Source organism: Labeo rohita, chromosome 1, assembly GCF_022985175.1.
Source record: "Labeo rohita strain BAU-BD-2019 chromosome 1, IGBB_LRoh.1.0, whole genome shotgun sequence".
Lineage (NCBI taxonomy): Eukaryota > Metazoa > Chordata > Actinopteri > Cypriniformes > Cyprinidae > Labeo > Labeo rohita.
Window position 1 is genome coordinate 5245841 of NC_066869.1, and position 18857 is coordinate 5264697.

At 38.0% G+C, this 18857-nt stretch overlaps 2 protein-coding genes and 1 pseudogene across 3 annotated transcripts; 2 read left to right on the forward strand and 1 right to left on the reverse strand.

The window, feature by feature from the left end:
• Window positions 1-1103: 1103 nt before the first annotated feature.
• LOC127161035 (microfibril-associated glycoprotein 4-like) lies at window positions 1104-2181 on the reverse strand. The gene is made up of 5 exons (XM_051103706.1): window positions 2176-2181; window positions 1878-2087; window positions 1701-1797; window positions 1446-1613; window positions 1104-1363 (listed from the first exon to the last, which is right to left on the reverse strand). The coding sequence occupies exons 1-5, from the start codon at window positions 2179-2181 to the stop codon at window positions 1104-1106; spliced, it is 741 nt and encodes a 246-aa protein (XP_050959663.1).
• Window positions 2182-3351: 1170 nt separating this feature from the next.
• LOC127161113 (zinc finger protein 845-like) lies at window positions 3352-13704 on the forward strand (annotated as a pseudogene).
• Window positions 9031-18751, forward strand: LOC127155381 (zinc finger protein 501). Of its 2 annotated transcripts, none has more exons than XM_051097652.1 (4): window positions 9031-9285; window positions 16333-16500; window positions 16592-16922; window positions 17056-18751. In XM_051097652.1, exons 2-4 carry the CDS (start codon window positions 16333-16335, stop codon window positions 18075-18077), a joined length of 1521 nt encoding a protein of 506 aa, XP_050953609.1. In that variant the 5' UTR covers window positions 9031-9285; the 3' UTR covers window positions 18078-18751. The 2 variants fall into 2 exon arrangements, with proteins under 2 accessions (XP_050953609.1, XP_050953527.1); XM_051097570.1 differs by lacking the exon at window positions 9031-9285 and adding an exon at window positions 15590-15756 and having other exon boundaries at window positions 17056-18746.
• Window positions 18752-18857: the final 106 nt, after the last annotated feature.

Consider the following 18857-nt stretch of genomic DNA (forward strand, 5'->3'; position numbering starts at 1 on the left):
TTCAGTCGTAAAGAAATTATGTTTTTTGAGGGAAACATGGATTTTTCTCCATATAATGGACTGATATGGTGCCCCGAGTTTGAACTTTCAAAATGGAGTTTAAATGCGGCTTCAAATGATCCCAAATGCGTTTGTAAACGATCCCAGCCGAGGAAGAAGGGTCTTATCTAGCGAAACGATCGGTTATTTTCATAAAAAATAATACAATTTATATACTTTTTTATGTCAAAAGACATGAACATCTTGGATGACAAGGGGGTGAGTACATTATCTGTAAATTGTTGTTCTGGAAGTGGACTTTTCTTTTAATCATTCACAGCACAGCATGCACATATATTATATTTGTAGGGGTGGCCAGCATGCAGTCGCTTTCATATGTATGCTGGCTTTTCACTTTTCTTATTTTCACAGCCGTCTTTGATCATATTTACCAAGGATATTAATAATTTTGAGCACAACTGTACATACTGTATATGTATACACACACACATACTCACATTACATGGTCAGAGTGGAATATAGTGTTCAGTGCCTGAGTTAAGAGTTCAGCAGAGCTGTTAAGAGCCGAGGGAAAGAAACTGCCCCCGAGTCTGCTGGTGCGACAGCGAAGACTCCTATAATGTCTCCCAGATGGGAGAATAGCAAACAGAGAGGAGTCTTTGATAGTGTTTCTCACCCTCTTTAGGCAGCGTTTGTGGTGAATGTTTTCTTCACACACTGGAGTGTCTTCTGGTCTGAGAAGATGCAGCTGCAGTTTGTTTATAAATTAATTTGTGTTTAATTAAAATTAACAAAACATACAAAACATGATGTAAAATGTGAAATAAATAAATAAATGAGAATATCTGTGTTAAGAAAAAGTACACATTGTTCATTCACATATAAAGGGTTGTATTTAGGGAAAGTTTATCTGTTCATGAGCAGTTGAACTGAATTCCTCATTTACTGTTTCTGATGTCTAATGGGGAGATTAAAAAAAAAAAAGACACATCAACACATAATGTCTTTCACTGAATGAATTAATTCAGGTTTAGTGTTAATTCATTTCCAGAAGTGGTTTTGTTATTTATTTCTGAGAAACACAGTGATGTTTCTTCAAAGGTCTAAGACACACGCCTGATCTTCATGCTGATGGATTTGAATCCAGCAATATCATTGTTCTTCCAGGTGAACCAAAAATTTCCAGTGCAATCCATGATGGGAACTTCACCCCACAAATACAAACCATTTGGATTTGTATAGACACAGTTTTGGTACCAAAATGCCCCGACATGCCTTTTGGCACAGTTAAGACCATTATGGGAGTCTTGATCTTTGTCAAAGGTGGAGAACTTGTGTCCATTATGAACAAATAAAGAGTCGCCTGCAGAGAGGAAGAGCATCATTGAAGACATCATTTGTACATTTACTCATCTGATTTTTTTATGTAAATGAAAGTCTCGTACCTGCTCCTCCATCCTTGAACCCTGAAATATGCAGTTTATACCCATCAGTTTCACAATCCACAGAGAAGGACGAGTACAGAGCAAAACCTTTCCTTCCTTCAAAGTCCTCCAGATCCACTCTCAGCATGTAGTTCCTGTTGCGTGTCAGCTCATACATGTTCTCCAGCCCTGATCACACACACACATGAAGAACACGTTCAAGCAAACACCGGACATGAACATCCACACAAACGGACACATGCTGTGAGATCTTACCCAGCCAGTATTCACCCTCCACATTCCCAAATCCTCTCTTGTACTGATTCCACGGCCGATAGAAATTCACACTGCCATCCATTCTCCTCTGAATCACCTGTGATGGGTTTATATACAATATATGATTCATAATCAATGTTCTGATGTGTGTTTAATGATCTAGAGTCACATTCTTACCGTCCATCCTCCTTTGCCTTCCTCTTTCCCATCTGAGATCATCTGACAGTAAACCCAGACAGGAAAATCACCTGCTGGATAGATGGAGTAAATCCCACTGACTGTTTGTCCTGATTTATAGACGTCAGAGCAGTCAACCAGCATGTCTTTATCCTGAGTGCATCCGCTCACCAGTAAAACCGGGAGAAGAACCACCAAAAATGCCATCATCTACACGAAACAGAGAGAAAGAGATGAATGATACACTGAAATGAAGCTCAAACCACCTCTAGAAATGTAGAGTTATTGATGAACTTACTGCCATCTTCTCAATTTCTCCTCAGTAAATCACAGCTGAGATCTGTTTTTAACAGAAATATTTTCATATAATGTCGGTTTTGTGAAAATTATAATTTATGAATGTTCTGTCAAGTAACTCATGGTTTGTGTTGTTCAGTTTGAGACGAACACTCTTTATATATCTGTCTATAGATCGTCAGACTCCTCCTCTGCATCTTTATGAAGCTCTAGACAATTAAATATTGGAGTTTCTGTTTACACTAAGTGCAAATACCCAATCCTGTTGGCAAAGGCTATTTACACACTAACTCGCACATCATCGCTTATAACCAAATTTAATTAATTATTTTTTTATTTTATGATGGGTAAGTGCTACTTGCACTCAGATTGTCTTGTTCAGTTGGACTAATAGAATAGTATGATAGCAAACCCAGTGAACACAATTTAAAAAATGTTTTGCTAACATTCCCACTACGTTATAAATTTGATTTATTTTTGGCATTTTTGCCTTTTTATTTTAATAGGACAGTGAGTAGACACAAAGCAAAGTAGGAGAACGAGGGACAGGATTGGGGAATCAGCACAACAGGGCTACATGTTTTTGCGCAGATGTTTCCAGAATGTTATTACAGACCAGATAACTTTGAACAAACATTTTTATCAACGTTACTGCAAAAACATTTCTTCATAAGGTTAAGAGAATTTTGCTAGACTGTTAGCCAAAGATCTGAGAATGTTCCCTTTTAGATGGGTTTTAATATTTCACACTGTTGTATGGCAATCAACAGTGTTTTTGTTTTCATCTGTATGTTTTAATTCGTATATATTTTGTGTAATTTGAGAGGGAAACATGGATCAGACAAATGATGGGAAAACACAGGCAGACCTAAGATGTTCTACTGAAACACAATCTTCACTCTATTACTCTGATTATGATATGAAATTGAAGAAAGAAAAATAAAAAAAAGAAGTTTCCAGCTTTAGAAATGTTATTTTCATTGCTGTTTTATTAGATGTTTGGTGATCGAGGGATGGATTCACAGTAGATTCTGTAGAAATAAGAGTTTGTTCTCATTGTATGTGTTTATGTAAGTGCTGTTTGTTCTCGATGGGCGGGTTCTAGTGAAAAGCTAAAGAGTTAATTACAGATCACACGACTTCCAGCTTTGTGTGTGAATGTGTCAGAGTGTAAATAATTATTTTATTGGTTTTTGGGGTGTCAACAACAGTTCAAAGTAATCAATTTTGTTTTCAGAGAAAAGGTTTGTAAGAGTACACATAAAAACAAATAAAAAGAGTATGTAGACACACTTATAGTGCTGCAAAATGTCAGCCTGTTTACACCTCAAACATCTACAGATGACCATTGAGGATGTTTTAATCTGAACATGTCATATAATCTGAAAGGAAAACATGGATCTAAACATATTTGTTAATGTATGTTAAACAGTACATTGCGCATTAAGATTAATTTCCCTAAAAACACAAACAACTGCTGAGGGGAACACACAGACTTTCTTTTCAAACATGTTGTCATATCAACTTTATATCACATCTGAAATACATTCAGTGTGACTGCATCTGTTTCAATTTTCTCCTAGTTGCCAACATATTTTTTCATACTTTTTTTTTAAATTTATCTTAGTCAGAAATATCGTTAACAATATTTTAACGATGAACAAGAACACTGAATGTTCTTTCAGAGTGGGCACAGTATTCAGAGAGCACTGAAAACAATCCAGCATCAGTCGCTCCAGTCCAGCAGGAGGCGGAAATGCGTCATATGTTGCTGCGCCAAACCACGAGCAGCTCTCGAGTGTAGAGCAGATTTCTGTGAGTGAACATTCAGATTTGCGTGTTTACAGTGTTTTACATCAATAATTTTACTTAATGTTTTACGACTATATCATGCTTTCTCATATGTCGCTGTTTATTACCGGACAATTTAATTATTTATAGTGTAAGGAGAAACGAGTGGAAATCTTAGAAATATAGTATCTGAATATAAACATCATAAATGTAAGTTATAACATACTGTATTATAGTATAGTCCTGTTCAAAAGCAGAAGTTATGTTTATAACATTCTTGCTGTCCTTGGCAGTTTTCTTGTCTCTGAGTTTATAATTAACGTTTTTGTTATGCAAATGTCATATTTAAGTATAACACCTTCTTTCTTATATCACCACTTGTGAATAAACTTTATTTTACCCTTGTCCCAGACTTTTAATTGAAAATCAAACAAAACAAAAAAAAAAAAAAAAAAAAAAATCATATATAAAGAAACACTATCCTTAAGATGAAATATGAGATGTGATATCTGAGAGAAAAAAAAAAGTTAAATTAAGGTAAATCCATTGTTTCAAAAGCTAAAGAAACACCAAACCATAATCTTTTGAGTCTATCATAAATGTGTCTTTTAATAATCAATGTGTTTGTGTTCAGATGTTGAGCATGAAAGCGCAGGTGGATGTGATCTGCTGTAAGTCAGTAGGAACTGATCTGTCCATGCTGGATATTGAGGATTTCATCACAGAAATCTGTCAGCTGAAGAAAGAGGTGGCGTCACTGGAGGCAAAGCTGAGAGAAAGAGGAGACAAACTGAACAGAGAGGTTTGAGCAGCTCTTCAGTTCATCCTTTAGCTGCTGATTAAGTTTACATTAAATAATTCTGATTGTTTTGCTATGTGACTTAATATCTAGTACTTACTGATTGTGTTTGTCAGGATGTGGAGAAGGTTTCAGCGCGTGTGACTGATGGGACAGAAGCTCAGGATTCAGTCTGGAGCGTCAGAGATCAGAGATCCAGGGACACACAGGACTCAGAGCTCAGCCTCACTTTACTCTGTTTTACTGACACTCAGGATCATGAATCCACTGATCAAACCATTGACTGTAACGCTGGAGAACAGCAGATGCTGCAGACGCCGCTGAAGATGTGCTCCGTCAAACTGGTGGACTGCAGGAACCTGATAGAGAGCAGAGTAGAAGAAACCACTGCAGAGGAACAACAGCAGACTGATGAGGAAGATGATTATAATGGGAATGATGATGATGATGATGAAGATTTCATTCCACCAGGTTTGTTTCTTCCTCTCATGTCCTTTTGTTATTTTCCTTGATACTTAAATGTCAGCAGAGACTGTAGGTTCTGTAGTCTAACTCTGTTCGAGTACATTTTAAAGTTGTTTTATTAAAGTGTTGTTCCTTTCAGATGTCAATGGTGGTTCATGTTTTGATGGAGATGAAGAAACAGCCTTGACCCCTAAAGAGCAGCCGAAGACCAAGAGTTTTTCCTGCACCACCTGTGGAAAAACATTGAGTTCACAGGGTCATTTAGCGAGACATGAGAGAAAACACACAGAACAGAAAGTCTTCACCTGTAAGAGATGCGACATCATCTTTCCTACTGCAGAAGAGAGGAGACTTCATTCAAAAGAGCACAGCATGAAGAAGGAGTTTCACTGCGAACAGTGCGGGAAGGTTTTTTTCATTCATTCTAGTCTAAAACTTCACTTGAAAATTCACAGTGAAAAGTCTTTCCACTGCAGTGAATGTGACAAGTATTTCAGCACCAAAGGAAATCTCGATGCTCATAAGCGAATCCACACGGGGGAAAAGCCGTACAAGTGTCCTCACTGCGAGAAGACTTTCAATCATGGACCTCATCTGAAGATACATGTGCGTGTTCACACCAATGAGAGGCCGTACCAGTGCAGTGAATGTGGGAAAGGCTTCACAAGCGCCAGCTGTCTGAAATCACACCAAAAAATCCACTCTGATGAGAAACCGTATCAGTGCAAACACTGTGACAAACGATTCCGCCAGATTTCTTATCTGAGTTGTCACGAAAGGATTCACACCGGAGAGAAACCGTATCTGTGCTCCTACTGCGGGAAGAGCTTTTCTGATTCAACTCATTTCAGAGAGCATCAGAGAATTCACACTGGAGAAAAACCGTATCCCTGCAGTGTCTGTGGGAAGAGTTTCAGGAGGTTGGTTACTTTACAGATGCATGCAATGATTCATACTGGAGAAAGACCGTTCAAATGCTCACAATGTGACAAGACGTTTGCTCGAGCAGGTGTACTGAAGATCCATCAGCGAGTTCATACAGGAGAGAAACCTTACTCCTGCTCCATCTGCGGAGAGAGATTCGCTTATTTAGGTAGTTTTCAGAGCCACCAGAACAAACACACCAAAGAACAGACTGCTCCAGCATCATCAGAGTGACTTTTATGTCTTGGTCTGTCAATAAAAAAGGCTTTATCTCCACAGTTGCTTTTATCATTCACGCCATGTGATATACACTATATTGCTAAAAGTTTTGGGATGTCTGCCTTTACATGCACATGAAATTCAGTGACATCCCATTCTTAATCTATAGGGTTTTAATATGGAGTTTGCCCTCCCTTCACAGCTATGAAGGCGTTCCACAAGGTTTAGGAGTGTGTACCACCATAATTCCCCCTTCACCAAACGTTACACTTGGCACAATGCAGTCAGGCAAGTATCATTCTCCTGGCAACCACCAAACCCAGACTCGTCCATCAGATTGCCAGACAGAGAAGCGTGATTAATCACTCCAGATCTCCACTGCTCTAGAGTCCAGCAGCGAGTGCTTTACACCACTGCATTCAGCGCTTTGCATTGCACTTGGTGATGTATGGCTTGGATGCAGCTGCTCTGACATGAAAACCTATTCCATGAAGCTCTCTATGCACCATTCTTGAGCTAATCTGAAGGCCACATGACGTTTGGAGGTCTGTAGCTATTGACTCTGCAGAAAGTTGACGGCTTCTGCGCACTGTGCACCTCAGTATGCACTGACACCAATCTGTGATTTTACATGGCCAACCACTTTGTGGCTGAGTTGCTGTTATTCCCAATTGCTTCCACTTTGTTATAATACCACTAACAGTTGACCATGGAATATTTAGTATTGAGGACATTTTATGAATCTTATTGCACAGGTGGCAGCCTATCACAGTACCACACTTGAATTAATTGAGCTCCTGAGATTAATCCATTCTTACACGAATGTTTGTAGAAGCAATCTGCATTTTTTTAATACGTTTGTGGCAACGGAAGTGATTGGAACATCTTAATTCAATGATTTGGAGGGTGTGTCCCAATACTTTTGGCAATATAGTGTATCATACGTCATACAGATGATGGTTTCAATTAGGGATGTCAATTTTCAATCAATCCCATCAATCGTTGTTAAAATGAACAATAAACTGTTAATCGATAAATCATTAACTGTAATACTGCAAATTGTGTCTATTGCAATGGCATGTAGTCAGGCATGGCAGGATGTGCAAATGCCCCTCAAAACGCCAGCTTCCGCACCCGAATGAAAGGGGTTTTAGTCTAAATAAAAGGTTAGTAGTAGGACTGTAAAATCAGTATATGTGATTATGATCATTTGATAAATTGATGAGAGCATGCTGTAGTTATGTTTGGGATCATTTTACTTTGTTGGCTGTTTCATATCTTGTCATGAATGAGCCTTTAAATGGTTTCATGGTGCTCCACAATCTCAACGTTTGCAATTGACATTGTCAGCATTGAAAATAAAATGATCCCAAACGTAGGTAAAGCACAATGTTTCTGTGCCATGCAGTCAGTGAACCATTTCCATCGGCGGTGCTATATGGCAAAAAACACACTATTGTTCACATGAAACATTTTAATGCGAGTATTATGACACAAGTGAGGTGCAAAGCTGTGTTTGTAAGAGAAATAAGGATTCATGCTATTCGAGCCCATACATTTAAAGCTCTGTTTTGTGGGTTGGTCATGAATTTCCATTAATAAAATAACATTTTTTTTTTCTTGTTTTTTCCCCAAATCCTCACCACCTCACCCATTTTTTTGCAAAAGATCCAGCCCCGTCACTGTTACTCACAGCCGCTTGCACGTGTTTTACCAGCGAGCTGCATGTACCCCAAAAAATTAAATAGTTTAATTGACCATCGATAGCTTTCAACAACTGATTGTTGATCGAAACAACCTGACATGACAATCTGAACCATATTTTACACAACAGATGGATTTCTAAGCAGCATTCAGATGGTGGATGTTTAGTCCAACATCACTGAGTGATTTCACTGTTTGTACAGTTTAATTTATGGAGCAAAAGCATATGAACTATCAGCTACAAGCCTGACATTACTCAACACTGACTGTTAATAGAACTACTGAATAACTTAAACTATTATTGTATAAATATTATACTCACAGTTGTCCTGATGTGCAGAATATCAGCATGAATGTCACAGAAGAATGAAGATCAGAAGATGTTTGTCAGATATTTACTTGAGCGATTCTCATCAAGAATATCCATGTTGTAAGTAAAGGAAGCCAATATTTAAAACCATTAAGTTCCCCCCATATACTCTATTTATATACTGTATATTATACTTACATTTTAACAGAGGCTTAAACAGACTTATATTAGAAGAGCCGAAGCGCGTCTGATGGTAACAGTCAGTTGCTGTCAGAATAACGGTCAGTAACGGATTTAAGGCGGAGCTTCAGAACGTTATTGTCACGATCTAAAATTTGACTTTCTTTAGCGGTAGATATACAATTTTTGTTTTGATTATGTGTGAAATATTCCCCGGACATATTTTCGTGTGAGTCTTTAAATTAGTGCTTGACTATCAGCTGTAACACCAGCAATTTCCTAAACTCTCTCAGACACATACAGTTCTGTGTCAGTAATACCAGCTATTTTACTGAAGTATTGCATAAATGTAATAGAAAACGGGTTAAACTGTTTAAATCTCCCGCTGTCCACCAAAGCCGCTCGTTCCATCATTAAACTGAAGTCACTCTCCAGTCCAGCAGGAGGCGGAAGTGCGTCATATGTTGCTGTGGAACCCGCGAAGAGCGCGCGACGAAATTCTCGCCAAGTTTTCGTTCAGTCGGTGCCTGTTTAACGCGTTTCTCGCCGGTTATGTGATTTATATCATAATCTGCTTTGTGGTTTTGTGACTGTCTGATATGCTTTCTCGTATCTCGCTGTTTTGTACCGGATGGTGATTTAAATTTTACACAGAAGCGAACAGAATATCATGTTCTAATACCTCAAATCCAGCAGCTGAACGATTGTTATAAATAAAGGTGATTTATATTTTGTATCATTGTGTAATTCCTTTTAGAAAGCAAAATCACTTTCATAACATTTTTTTTATGATTTCTAGAGCACTTTTTTTTTTTTTATAGGTTAATTTTTCAAGGTTAACTTTTCAATTGTTTAGTTTCTAACCATAAAAGTTACAGTAAATATTCTGTGAACTAAGAATCATTAACATTGTTGACTGGCTATATAAAGGCAGTGCATTTTACTAAATAATAATAATGTAAATAAATTTTGTTTACATTGTCAAATATACAATATTAAAATTAATTATAAAATATTTGACCATTCACTCTAATATACATATAATTGTAGTATTTATTGTGTAAAAATTATATTATATATTAAAGACTGAAATATGTGATATTTAAAAAAAAAAAAAAAAAAAAAAATTAAGGCAATTTGAAGAAACACCTAATCTTATGTAAATGAGTTTTATCAGTCTATTATAAATGCGTCTTTTAATAATCAATGTGTTTGTGTTCAGATGTTGAGCATGAAAGCGCAGGTGGATGTGATCTGCTGTAAGTCAGTAGGAACTGATCTGTCCATGCTGGATATTGAGGATTTCATCACAGAAATCTGTCAGCTGAAGAAAGAGGTGGCGTCACTGGAGGCAAAGCTGAGAGAAAGAGGAGACAAACTGAACAGAGAGGTTTGAACAGCTCTACAGTTCATCTTTTAGCTGCTGATTAAGTTTACATTAAATAATTTGGATTGTTTTGTTGTGACTTCATGTGGAGAAGGTTTCAGCGCGTGTGACTGATGGGACAGAAGCTCAGGATTCAGTCTGGAGCGTCAGAGATCAGAGATCCAGGGACACACAGGACTCAGAGCTCAGCCTCACTTTACTCTGTTTTACTGACGCTCAGGATCATGAATCCACTGATCAAACCTCTGACTGTAACGCTGGAGAACAGCAGACGCTGCAGACGCCGCTGAAGATGTGCTCCGTCAAACTGGTGGACTGCAGGAACCTGATAGAGAGCAGAGCAGAAGAAACCACTGCAGAGGAACAACAACAGACTGATGAGGAAGATGATTATAATGGGAATGATGATGATGATGATGAAGATTTCATTCCTCCAGGTTTGTTTCTTCCTCTCATGTCCTTTTGTTATTTTCCTTGATACTTAAATGTCAGCAGAGACTGTAGGTTCTGTAGTCTAACTCTGTTTGAGTGCATTTTAAGGTTGTTTTATTAAAGTTTTGTTCATTTCAGATGTCAATGGTGGTTTATGTTCTGATGGAGATGAAGAAAAAGCCTCGATCCTTAAAGAACAGCTTGAGGCCAAGAGTTTTTCCTGCACCACCTGTGGAAAAACATTGAGTTCACAGGGTCATTTAGCGAGACATGAGAGAAAACACACAGAACAGAAAGTCTTCACCTGTAAGAGATGCGACATCAGCTTTCCTGCCGCAGAAGAGAGGAGACTTCATTCAAAAGAGCACAGCATGAAGAAGGAGTTTCACTGCGAACAGTGCGGGAAGGTTTTTTCACCACTTCTTTTAATATGAAAGCTCACATAAAGAGATCATGGTGAAAAGTCTTTCCACTGCAGCGAATGTGACAAGTATTTCAGCACCAAAGGAAATCTCACTGTTCATAAGCGAATCCACACGGGCGAAAAGCCGTACAAGTGTCCTCACTGCGAGAGAAGATTCATGTATGGATCTCATCTAAAGATACATGTGCGTTTGCACACCAATGAGAGGCCGTACCAGTGCAGTGAATGTGGGAAAGGCTTCAGGCAGTTATTTAGTCTAAGGTCACACCAAAAAATGCACTCAGGTGAGAAACCGTATCAGTGCAAATACTGCGACAGACGATTTGGTCACAAATCCTATCTGAACTGTCACGAGAGGACTCACACCGGAGAGAAACCGTATCTGTGCTCCTACTGCGGGAAGAGCTTTTCCAGTCCAGCTCATTTTGGATTTCATAAGAGAATTCACACTGGAGAAAAACCGTATCACTGCAGCGTCTGTGGGAAGAGTTTCAGGAAGTTTGATACTTTTCAAAAGCACAAGCGGATTCATACTGGAGAAAGACCGTTCAAATGCTCACAGTGCGACAAGACGTTTGCTCGATCAGACGTCCTGAAGGTCCATCAGCGAGTTCACACGGGAGAGAAACCTTACTCCTGCTCCATCTGCGGCGAGAGATTCGCTTATTTAGGAAGTTTTCAGACCCACCAGAACAAACACACTAAAGAACAAACTGATCCAGGATCATCAGAGTGACTTTTTATGTCTTGGTCTGTCAATAAAAACGCTTTATTTTTGCAGTTGCTTTCATCATTCACGTGTCAATTTTTGCAAAACAAGAAACAAAATAATGTATATACACACACACACACATACAATAACAATAATGAGATCAAAAAGTCTAAATTATGGCCATCGGAGTCATAACTGACATGAGTCTTTGTCAGAATATCAATTTATGTCCATTCAAATACTTTGGATTTGTAAAAATGTCAACTAACCATCTAAAAGTTGTTACTCAAATGTACTGTTTGTTAATAGAACTATTAAAAAAGCAGAACTGTTGAATAAATATTGTATTCACAATTATCCTGTTCTGGAGAAGCTGTTGTGCGATTGGATTATTCTTACTTTGATTTTTAAAAAATACCCCATATTCTATAGATATATACTGTATGTTTTAATTTTCATAATAACTTTGCGTTTTAAACAGTTTTAAATAGAGCTCTATTAGAAGAGCAGCAACAGTTCGTCTGATAGTAACGTTAATGGTAACAGACAGTTGGTATCAGGATAAGTTCAGGTATAAGTTCATCTTTTAGCTGATGATTAAGTTTACATTAAATAATTTGGATTGTTTTGTTGTGACTTCATGTGGAGAAGGTTTCAGCGCGTGTGACTGATGGGACAGAAGCTCAGGATTCAGTCTGGAGCGTCAGAGATCAGAGATCCAGAGACACACAGGACTCAGAGCTCAGCCTCACTTTACTCTGTTTTACTGACGCTCAGGATCATGAATCCACTGATCAAACCTCTGACTGTAACGCTGGAGAACAGCAGATGCTGCAGACGCCGCTGAAGATGTGCTCCGTCAAACTGGTGGACTGCAGGAACCTGATAGAAGAAACCACTGCAGAGGAACAACAACAGACTGATGAGGAAGAGCAGGATGATGATGAAGATTTAATTTCTCCAGGTTTGTTTCTTTCTTTCATGTCCTTTTGTTTTTTTTTTCACAAAATTTAATGTCAGCAGAGACTGTAGGTTCTGTAGTCTAACTCTGTTTGAGTACATCTTAATATTGTTTTATTAAAGTTTTGTTCTTTTCAGATGTCAATGGTGGTTCATGTTCTGATGAAGATGAAGAAACAGCCTCGACCTCTAAAGAGCAGCCGAAGACCAAGAGTTTTTCCTGCAACACCTGTGGAAAAACATTCAACAATAAGGGTCATTTAGTGAGACATGAGGAAATACATAAAAAACAGAAAGTCTTCGTCTGTAAGAGATGCAACATCAACTTTCCTACCGCAGAAGAGAGGAGACTTCATTCAAAAGAGCACATCGTGAAGAAGGAGTCTCACTGCGAACAGTGCGGGAAGGTTTTTTTCTGTCATTCTAAGCTAAAAGTTCACTTGAAGACTCATGGTGAAAAGTCTTTCCAGTGCAGTGAATGTAAAAAGTATTACAGATCTAAAGCAAATCTCGATGCTCATAAGCGAATCCACACGGGCGAAAGACCATACAAGTGCCCTCACTGCGAGAAGACCTACAACCACGGATCACACCAGGTCACACCAGAAAATCCACTCTGATGAGAAACCGTATCAGTGCAAACACTGTGACCTACGATTCCGCCAGACTTCTAATCTGAATCATCACGAGAGGACTCACACTGGGGAGAAACCGTATCTGTGCTCCTACTGCGGGAAGAGCTTTTCTGATTTAACTCATTTCAGAGAGCATCAGAGAATTCACACTGGAGAAAAACCGTATCCCTGCAGTGTCTGTGGGAAGAGTTTCAGGAAGGTTCTTACTTTACAGATGCATGCAATGATTCATACTGGAGAAAGACCGTTCAAATGCTCACAGTGCGACAAGACGTTTGCTCGATCAGGCGTCCTGAAGGTCCATGAGCGAGTTCATACAGGAGAGAAACCTTACTCCTGCTCCATCTGCGGCGAGAGATTCGCTTATTTAGGGAGTTTTCAGACCCACCAGAAAAAACACACCAAAGAACAGACTGCTCCAGAATGACTTTTCATGTCTTGAAACATCAACAGTAACATCATACTCATGATGGTTTCAAGACATGAGCATATGAACATTCGCCTACAAGTCTGATGTTCCTCAACATTAGATGTTAATATAACTATTAAATAACCTGAACTATTATTGTACTGTTTTTTTTATTTTTAAATCGTGATTTCCTGTTATCCGAATAATACAGTAAATTAGTCAATGTCAACTCTGTTACTAAGGTAGAGTGACAGTTTGTAACAAATGGTGTGTGTGTGTGTTTCTCTGTGTAGGACAGTCAATTCTGTTACATACTGTGAATTTAGCTTCTTAACAGAGTTAACACTAATTTATTTTATTTGGATGAAATATGCCCCAGACCACTTTAACAACAGCAGTTTCCTGAACTCAGACACAGCAACTCTGTCACTAAAATCGGGCCTTAAGTCTTACGTCACTATTTCGTATAGGTAACTGAAAACGGGTTAAACTAACCATGTCTATCACTGTTTTAGTGTCCAATTTTCCAACAATCACCTGCTGTCTGCAAATGCCGTGCATTTTTATCATTACAGTGGGAGTTTAATGCCACTTCATACATTCTTACACAGCTGGATTCTCATGCTAAACATGACCAAAGTTTAAAAAAACAAAAAAAGCAAGTTACTTACTGTAAACAAGTACAGTTTACAGGGAACGTTCCCTAATGGTTATGTTTAGGTTATTATTTTGCAACCATAAAATAATGTTCTCAGAACATTGCCTGTGGTTATTTTTAAATTAACTTAGAACGTCCCCTAATGGTTATTCACGGGTTATTTTTATAACCCTGTAAAAGTATCTTTCCGATGAAAACGTTGCAGATGTTTTTGTGTAATGACCAACTGTATACAGAGCCCTGAAATTTGTATAATGCAGCATTTATTAAAATACAGAAATTAGATCAAACAAAACACGTTTAAAGGTATAATATTAGGCAAGGGTTAATACATTTCTTGGGTTTGTTTAACCTTCGTTTTTTCTGTACGCCCTACACGCCGGTCTCCAGCACGCGCTTTCACCTGTCTTCCACAGAGACCCGCGCGCTCGCGGAATTTGAAAATTAACGGTCACTTCGTTTTACTGAGTGACTCGTTCGTTTATCTTAATGAATATAGTTATGAGAGTAAATATGATTTAGGAGGTATTTGACATGCCCTACTGAAGAGAACATGATGTTAATGGGTAAGTTTTTGTTTACGGATCATTTATTTGAATCAATTATTTTATATACAATACATTGTTTTAAAGTCATATTTCTTTGGTGCTGAAAATTTTTAAATCTGGGTACCTGACAGATTGAATGGTGATTGAGCTTACACGTGGTTAATGTGCTAAGATTGTTTTTATTAATTAAACGATAAAAACTAGATATGTATTTCATGATACTGATTTGGCGTCCTTACAGATCATTTCCACGCCAGTTATACTATATTGGGTCGTGCTGGCTAAACTTTCCTGGCTAATCAAAAACAAACCTTAACAAAATAATATTCTGTGAGCAAAAAAAAAAAAAACAGTTCTGGGAACGTTCCCAACAAACATGAGACGTCTGTCCAACGTGCAGATCTTGGGTCGGTCGGCTCAGGACATATTTGTACGTCTATATGATATAGATATGCAGTCCAAAATTTGGAAGTCTGGCTAGGGATTTTCCTGGACGTCTGTAGAATGTGCAGAACAGGTTCAGGAAATCGAACTTTTTATACAAATAATCATGACAAAGCAATCCTGAGTTCTGATTTAAAAAATGTAAATACCACATTTGAATGTTTCAAAACATATAATGCAACCATACTTTTTTGAGTGGTATTTTTCACTGGGACATTGACAGAAACAGCAGTTTACATCTGTGTGTGATTTAATTAGCAATATTATTAATATTAAATTAAATAGATTTAAAATAAAATATATTAATTAATTTAAGTTAAATTTAAAGAGATAAATAGCCCATTAAGTTAAAGTTACTTCAGCGAAGTTGGCGCTCCAGTCCAGCAGGAGGCGGAAGTGCATCATGTTGCTGCGGCACCCGAGAAGAGCATACGACGGAAGTAGCGCTGAGTTTTCTTTATTGTTGTATGGATAATATGCTTTCTCGTACTCGTTTTTGTTTTTTTTTTTTAACAGAAGCGAGCAGAATGCCATACTTTAATGCCTCAAGTCCTGCAGCTGAACGAGTGTTTTAAATAAAGGTGATGAATTTCGTGTAGTATAATATTCCTGTTAGAAAGCAAAAGTCACGTTTATAACATTTTTATGATTTCTTGAGAACTTTTTTTTTGTGTTTGAGGTTAATTTTTCATAGTAAAACCTAAACATTTTTGTTCTGAAAGGTTTTTTTTATTATTATTTGAAACGTTTTGTCAAATACTTTTTATGTTTATTTTACCATTGACTCAAACATTCCGTCGAAAACCATAAAAAGAGTTATTGTGAATGTACTTTGAACTAAGAATCAGTAACTTTGACTGGTCATATGAAGGCAGTGGATTTTACTAAATTATATTAATATTAAAAAAAGTTAGTTTACACTGTTAATGGTCAAATATACAATATAAAATGAATTATGATAAAATATTTGACCATTCACTCTAATAAACAATTTTAGTGGTTATTGTGTCCGATATTATAATGTAAACGACAAAGATATGTGATATTTACAAAACATTAAAATTAAGGCAATCTGAGGAAACACATAATCTTATGTAAATGAGTTTAATTAGTCCATTATAAATGTGCCTTTTAATAATCGATGTGTTTGTGTTCAGATGTTGAGCATGAAAGCGCAGGTGGATGTGATCTGCTGTAAGTCAGTAGGAACTGATCTGTCCATGCTGGATATTGAGGATTTCATCACAGAAATCTGTCAGCTGAAGAAAGAGGTGGCGTCACTGGAGGCAAAGCTGAGAGAAAGAGGAGACAAACTGAACAGAGAGGTTTGAGCAGCTCTTCAGTTCATCCTTTAGCTGATGATTAAGTTTACATTAAATAATTTGGATTGTTTTGTTGTGACTTCATGTGGAGAAGGTTTCAGCGCGTGTGACTGATGGGACAGAAGCTCAGGATTCAGTCTGGAGCGTCAGAGATCAGAGATCCAGGGACACACAGGACTCAGAGCTCAGCCTCACTTTACTCTGTTTTACTGACGCTCAGGATCATGAATCCACTGATCAAACCATTGACTGTAACGCTGGAGAACAGCAGATGCTGCAGACGCCGCTGAAGATGTGCTCCGTCAAACTGGTGGACTGCAGGAACCTGATAGAAGAAACCACTGCAGAGGAGCAACAACAGACTGATGAGGAAGATGATTATAATGGGAATGATGATGATGATGATGAAGATTTCATTCCTCCAGGTTTGTTTCTTCCTCTCATGTCCTTTTGTTATTTTCCTTGATACTTAAATGTCAGCAGAGACTGTAGGTTCTGTAGTCTAACTCTGTTTGAGTGCATTTTAAGGTTGTTTTATTAAAGTTTTGTTCATTTCAGATGTCAATGGTGGTTTATGTTCTGATGGAGATGAAGAAAAAGCCTCGATCCTTAAAGAACAGCTTGAGGCCAAGAGTTTTTCCTGCACCACCTGTGGAAAAACATTGAGTTCACAGGGTCATTTAGCGAGACATGAGAGAAAACACACAGAACAGAAAGTCTTCACCTGTAAGAGATGCGACATCAGCTTTCCTGCCGCAGAAGAGAGGAGACTTCATTCAAAAGAGCACAGCATGAAGAAGGAGTTTCACTGCGAACAGTGCGGGAAGGTTTTTTTCACCACTTCTTTTAATATGAAAGCTCACATAAAGAGACACGACGAAAAGTCTTTCCACTGCAGCGAATGTGACAAGTATTTCAGCACCAAAGGAAATCTCACTGTTCATAAGCGAATCCACACGGGCGAAAAGCCGTACAAGTGTCCTCACTGCGAGAGAAGATTCATGTATGGATCTCATCTAAAGATACATGTGCGTTTGCACACCAATGAGAGGCCGTACCAGTGCAGTGAATGTGGGAAAGGCTTCAGGCAGTTATTTAGTCTAAAGTCACACCAAAAAATGCACTCAGGTGAGAAACCGTATCAGTGCAAATACTGCGACAGACGATTTGGTCACAAATCCTATCTGAACTGTCATGAGAGGACTCACACCGGAGAGAAACCGTATCTGTGCTCCTACTGCGGGAAGAGCTTTTCCAGTCCAGCTCATTTTGGATTTCATAAGAGAATTCACACTGGAGAAAAACCGTATCACTGCAGCGTCTGTGGGAAGAGTTTCAGGAAAGTTGATACTTTACAAAAGCACAAGCGGATTCATACTGGAGAAAGACCGTTCAAATGCTCACAGTGCGACAAGACGTTTGCTCGATCAGACGTCCTGAAGGTCCATCAGCGAGTTCACACGGGAGAGAAACCTTACTCCTGCTCCATCTGCGGCGAGAGATTCGCTTATTTAGGAAGTTTTCAGACCCACCAGAACAAACACACTAAAGAACAAACTGATCCAGGATCATCAGAGTGACTTTTTATGTCTTGGTCTGTCAATAAAAACGCTTTATTTTTGCAGTTGCTTTCATCATTCACGTGTCAATTTTTGCAAAACAAGAAACAAAATAATGTATATACACACACACACACATACAATAACAATAATGAGATCAAAAAGTCTAAATTATGGCCATCGGAGTCATAACTGACATGGGTCTTTGTCAGAATATCAATTTATGTCCATTCAAATACTTTGGATTTGTAAAAATGTCAACTAACCATCTAAAAGTTGTTACTCAAATGTACTGTTTGTTAATAGAACTATTAAAAAAGCAGAACTGTTGAATAAATATTGTATTCACAATTATCCTGTTCTGGAGAAGCTGTTGTGCGATTGGATTATTCTTACTTTGATTTTTAAAAAATACCCCATATTCTATAGATATATACTGTATGTTTTAATTTTCATAATAACTTTGCGTTTTAAACAGTTTTAAATAGAGCTCTATTAGAAGAGCAGCAACAGTTCGTCTGATAGTAACGTTAATGGTAACAGACAGTTGGTATCAGGATAACGGTCAATAACGGTTTTTTAGGCGGGGCTTCAGATAGAGACAGTCATTTCCAAGATGCATCTCTAAATGGTATACTTTCTTTAGCACTATAGCCTATATATAAATTTTCTCTTAATTCTGGGTGAAATATGACCTGGTCATGTTTTAAAGTTAGTCAGTAAATTATAGGCTATTTGACTAGCAACTTAACACCAGCAATTTCCTAAGCTCCCGTAAATTATCTCAGACACGTAACGTTA

Coding starts and splice junctions, on each gene's coding strand:
- LOC127161035 (XM_051103706.1), bottom strand. Junction 1,798..1,877: donor AAGGCAAAGGAGGATGGACG/GTAAGAATGTGA, acceptor AACCCATCACAG/GTGATTCAGAGGAGAATGGA. Junction 1,614..1,700: donor GGAGGGTGAATACTGGCTGG/GTAAGATCTCAC, acceptor GTGTGTGATCAG/GGCTGGAGAACATGTATGAG.
- LOC127155381 (XM_051097652.1), top strand. CDS start 16,333: ATGTTGAGCATGAAAGCGCAGGTGGATGTGATCTGCTGTAAGTCAGTA. Junction 16,501..16,591: donor GAGACAAACTGAACAGAGAG/GTTTGAGCAGCT, acceptor CATGTGGAGAAG/GTTTCAGCGCGTGTGACTGA. Junction 16,923..17,055: donor TGAAGATTTCATTCCTCCAG/GTTTGTTTCTTC, acceptor TGTTCATTTCAG/ATGTCAATGGTGGTTTATGT.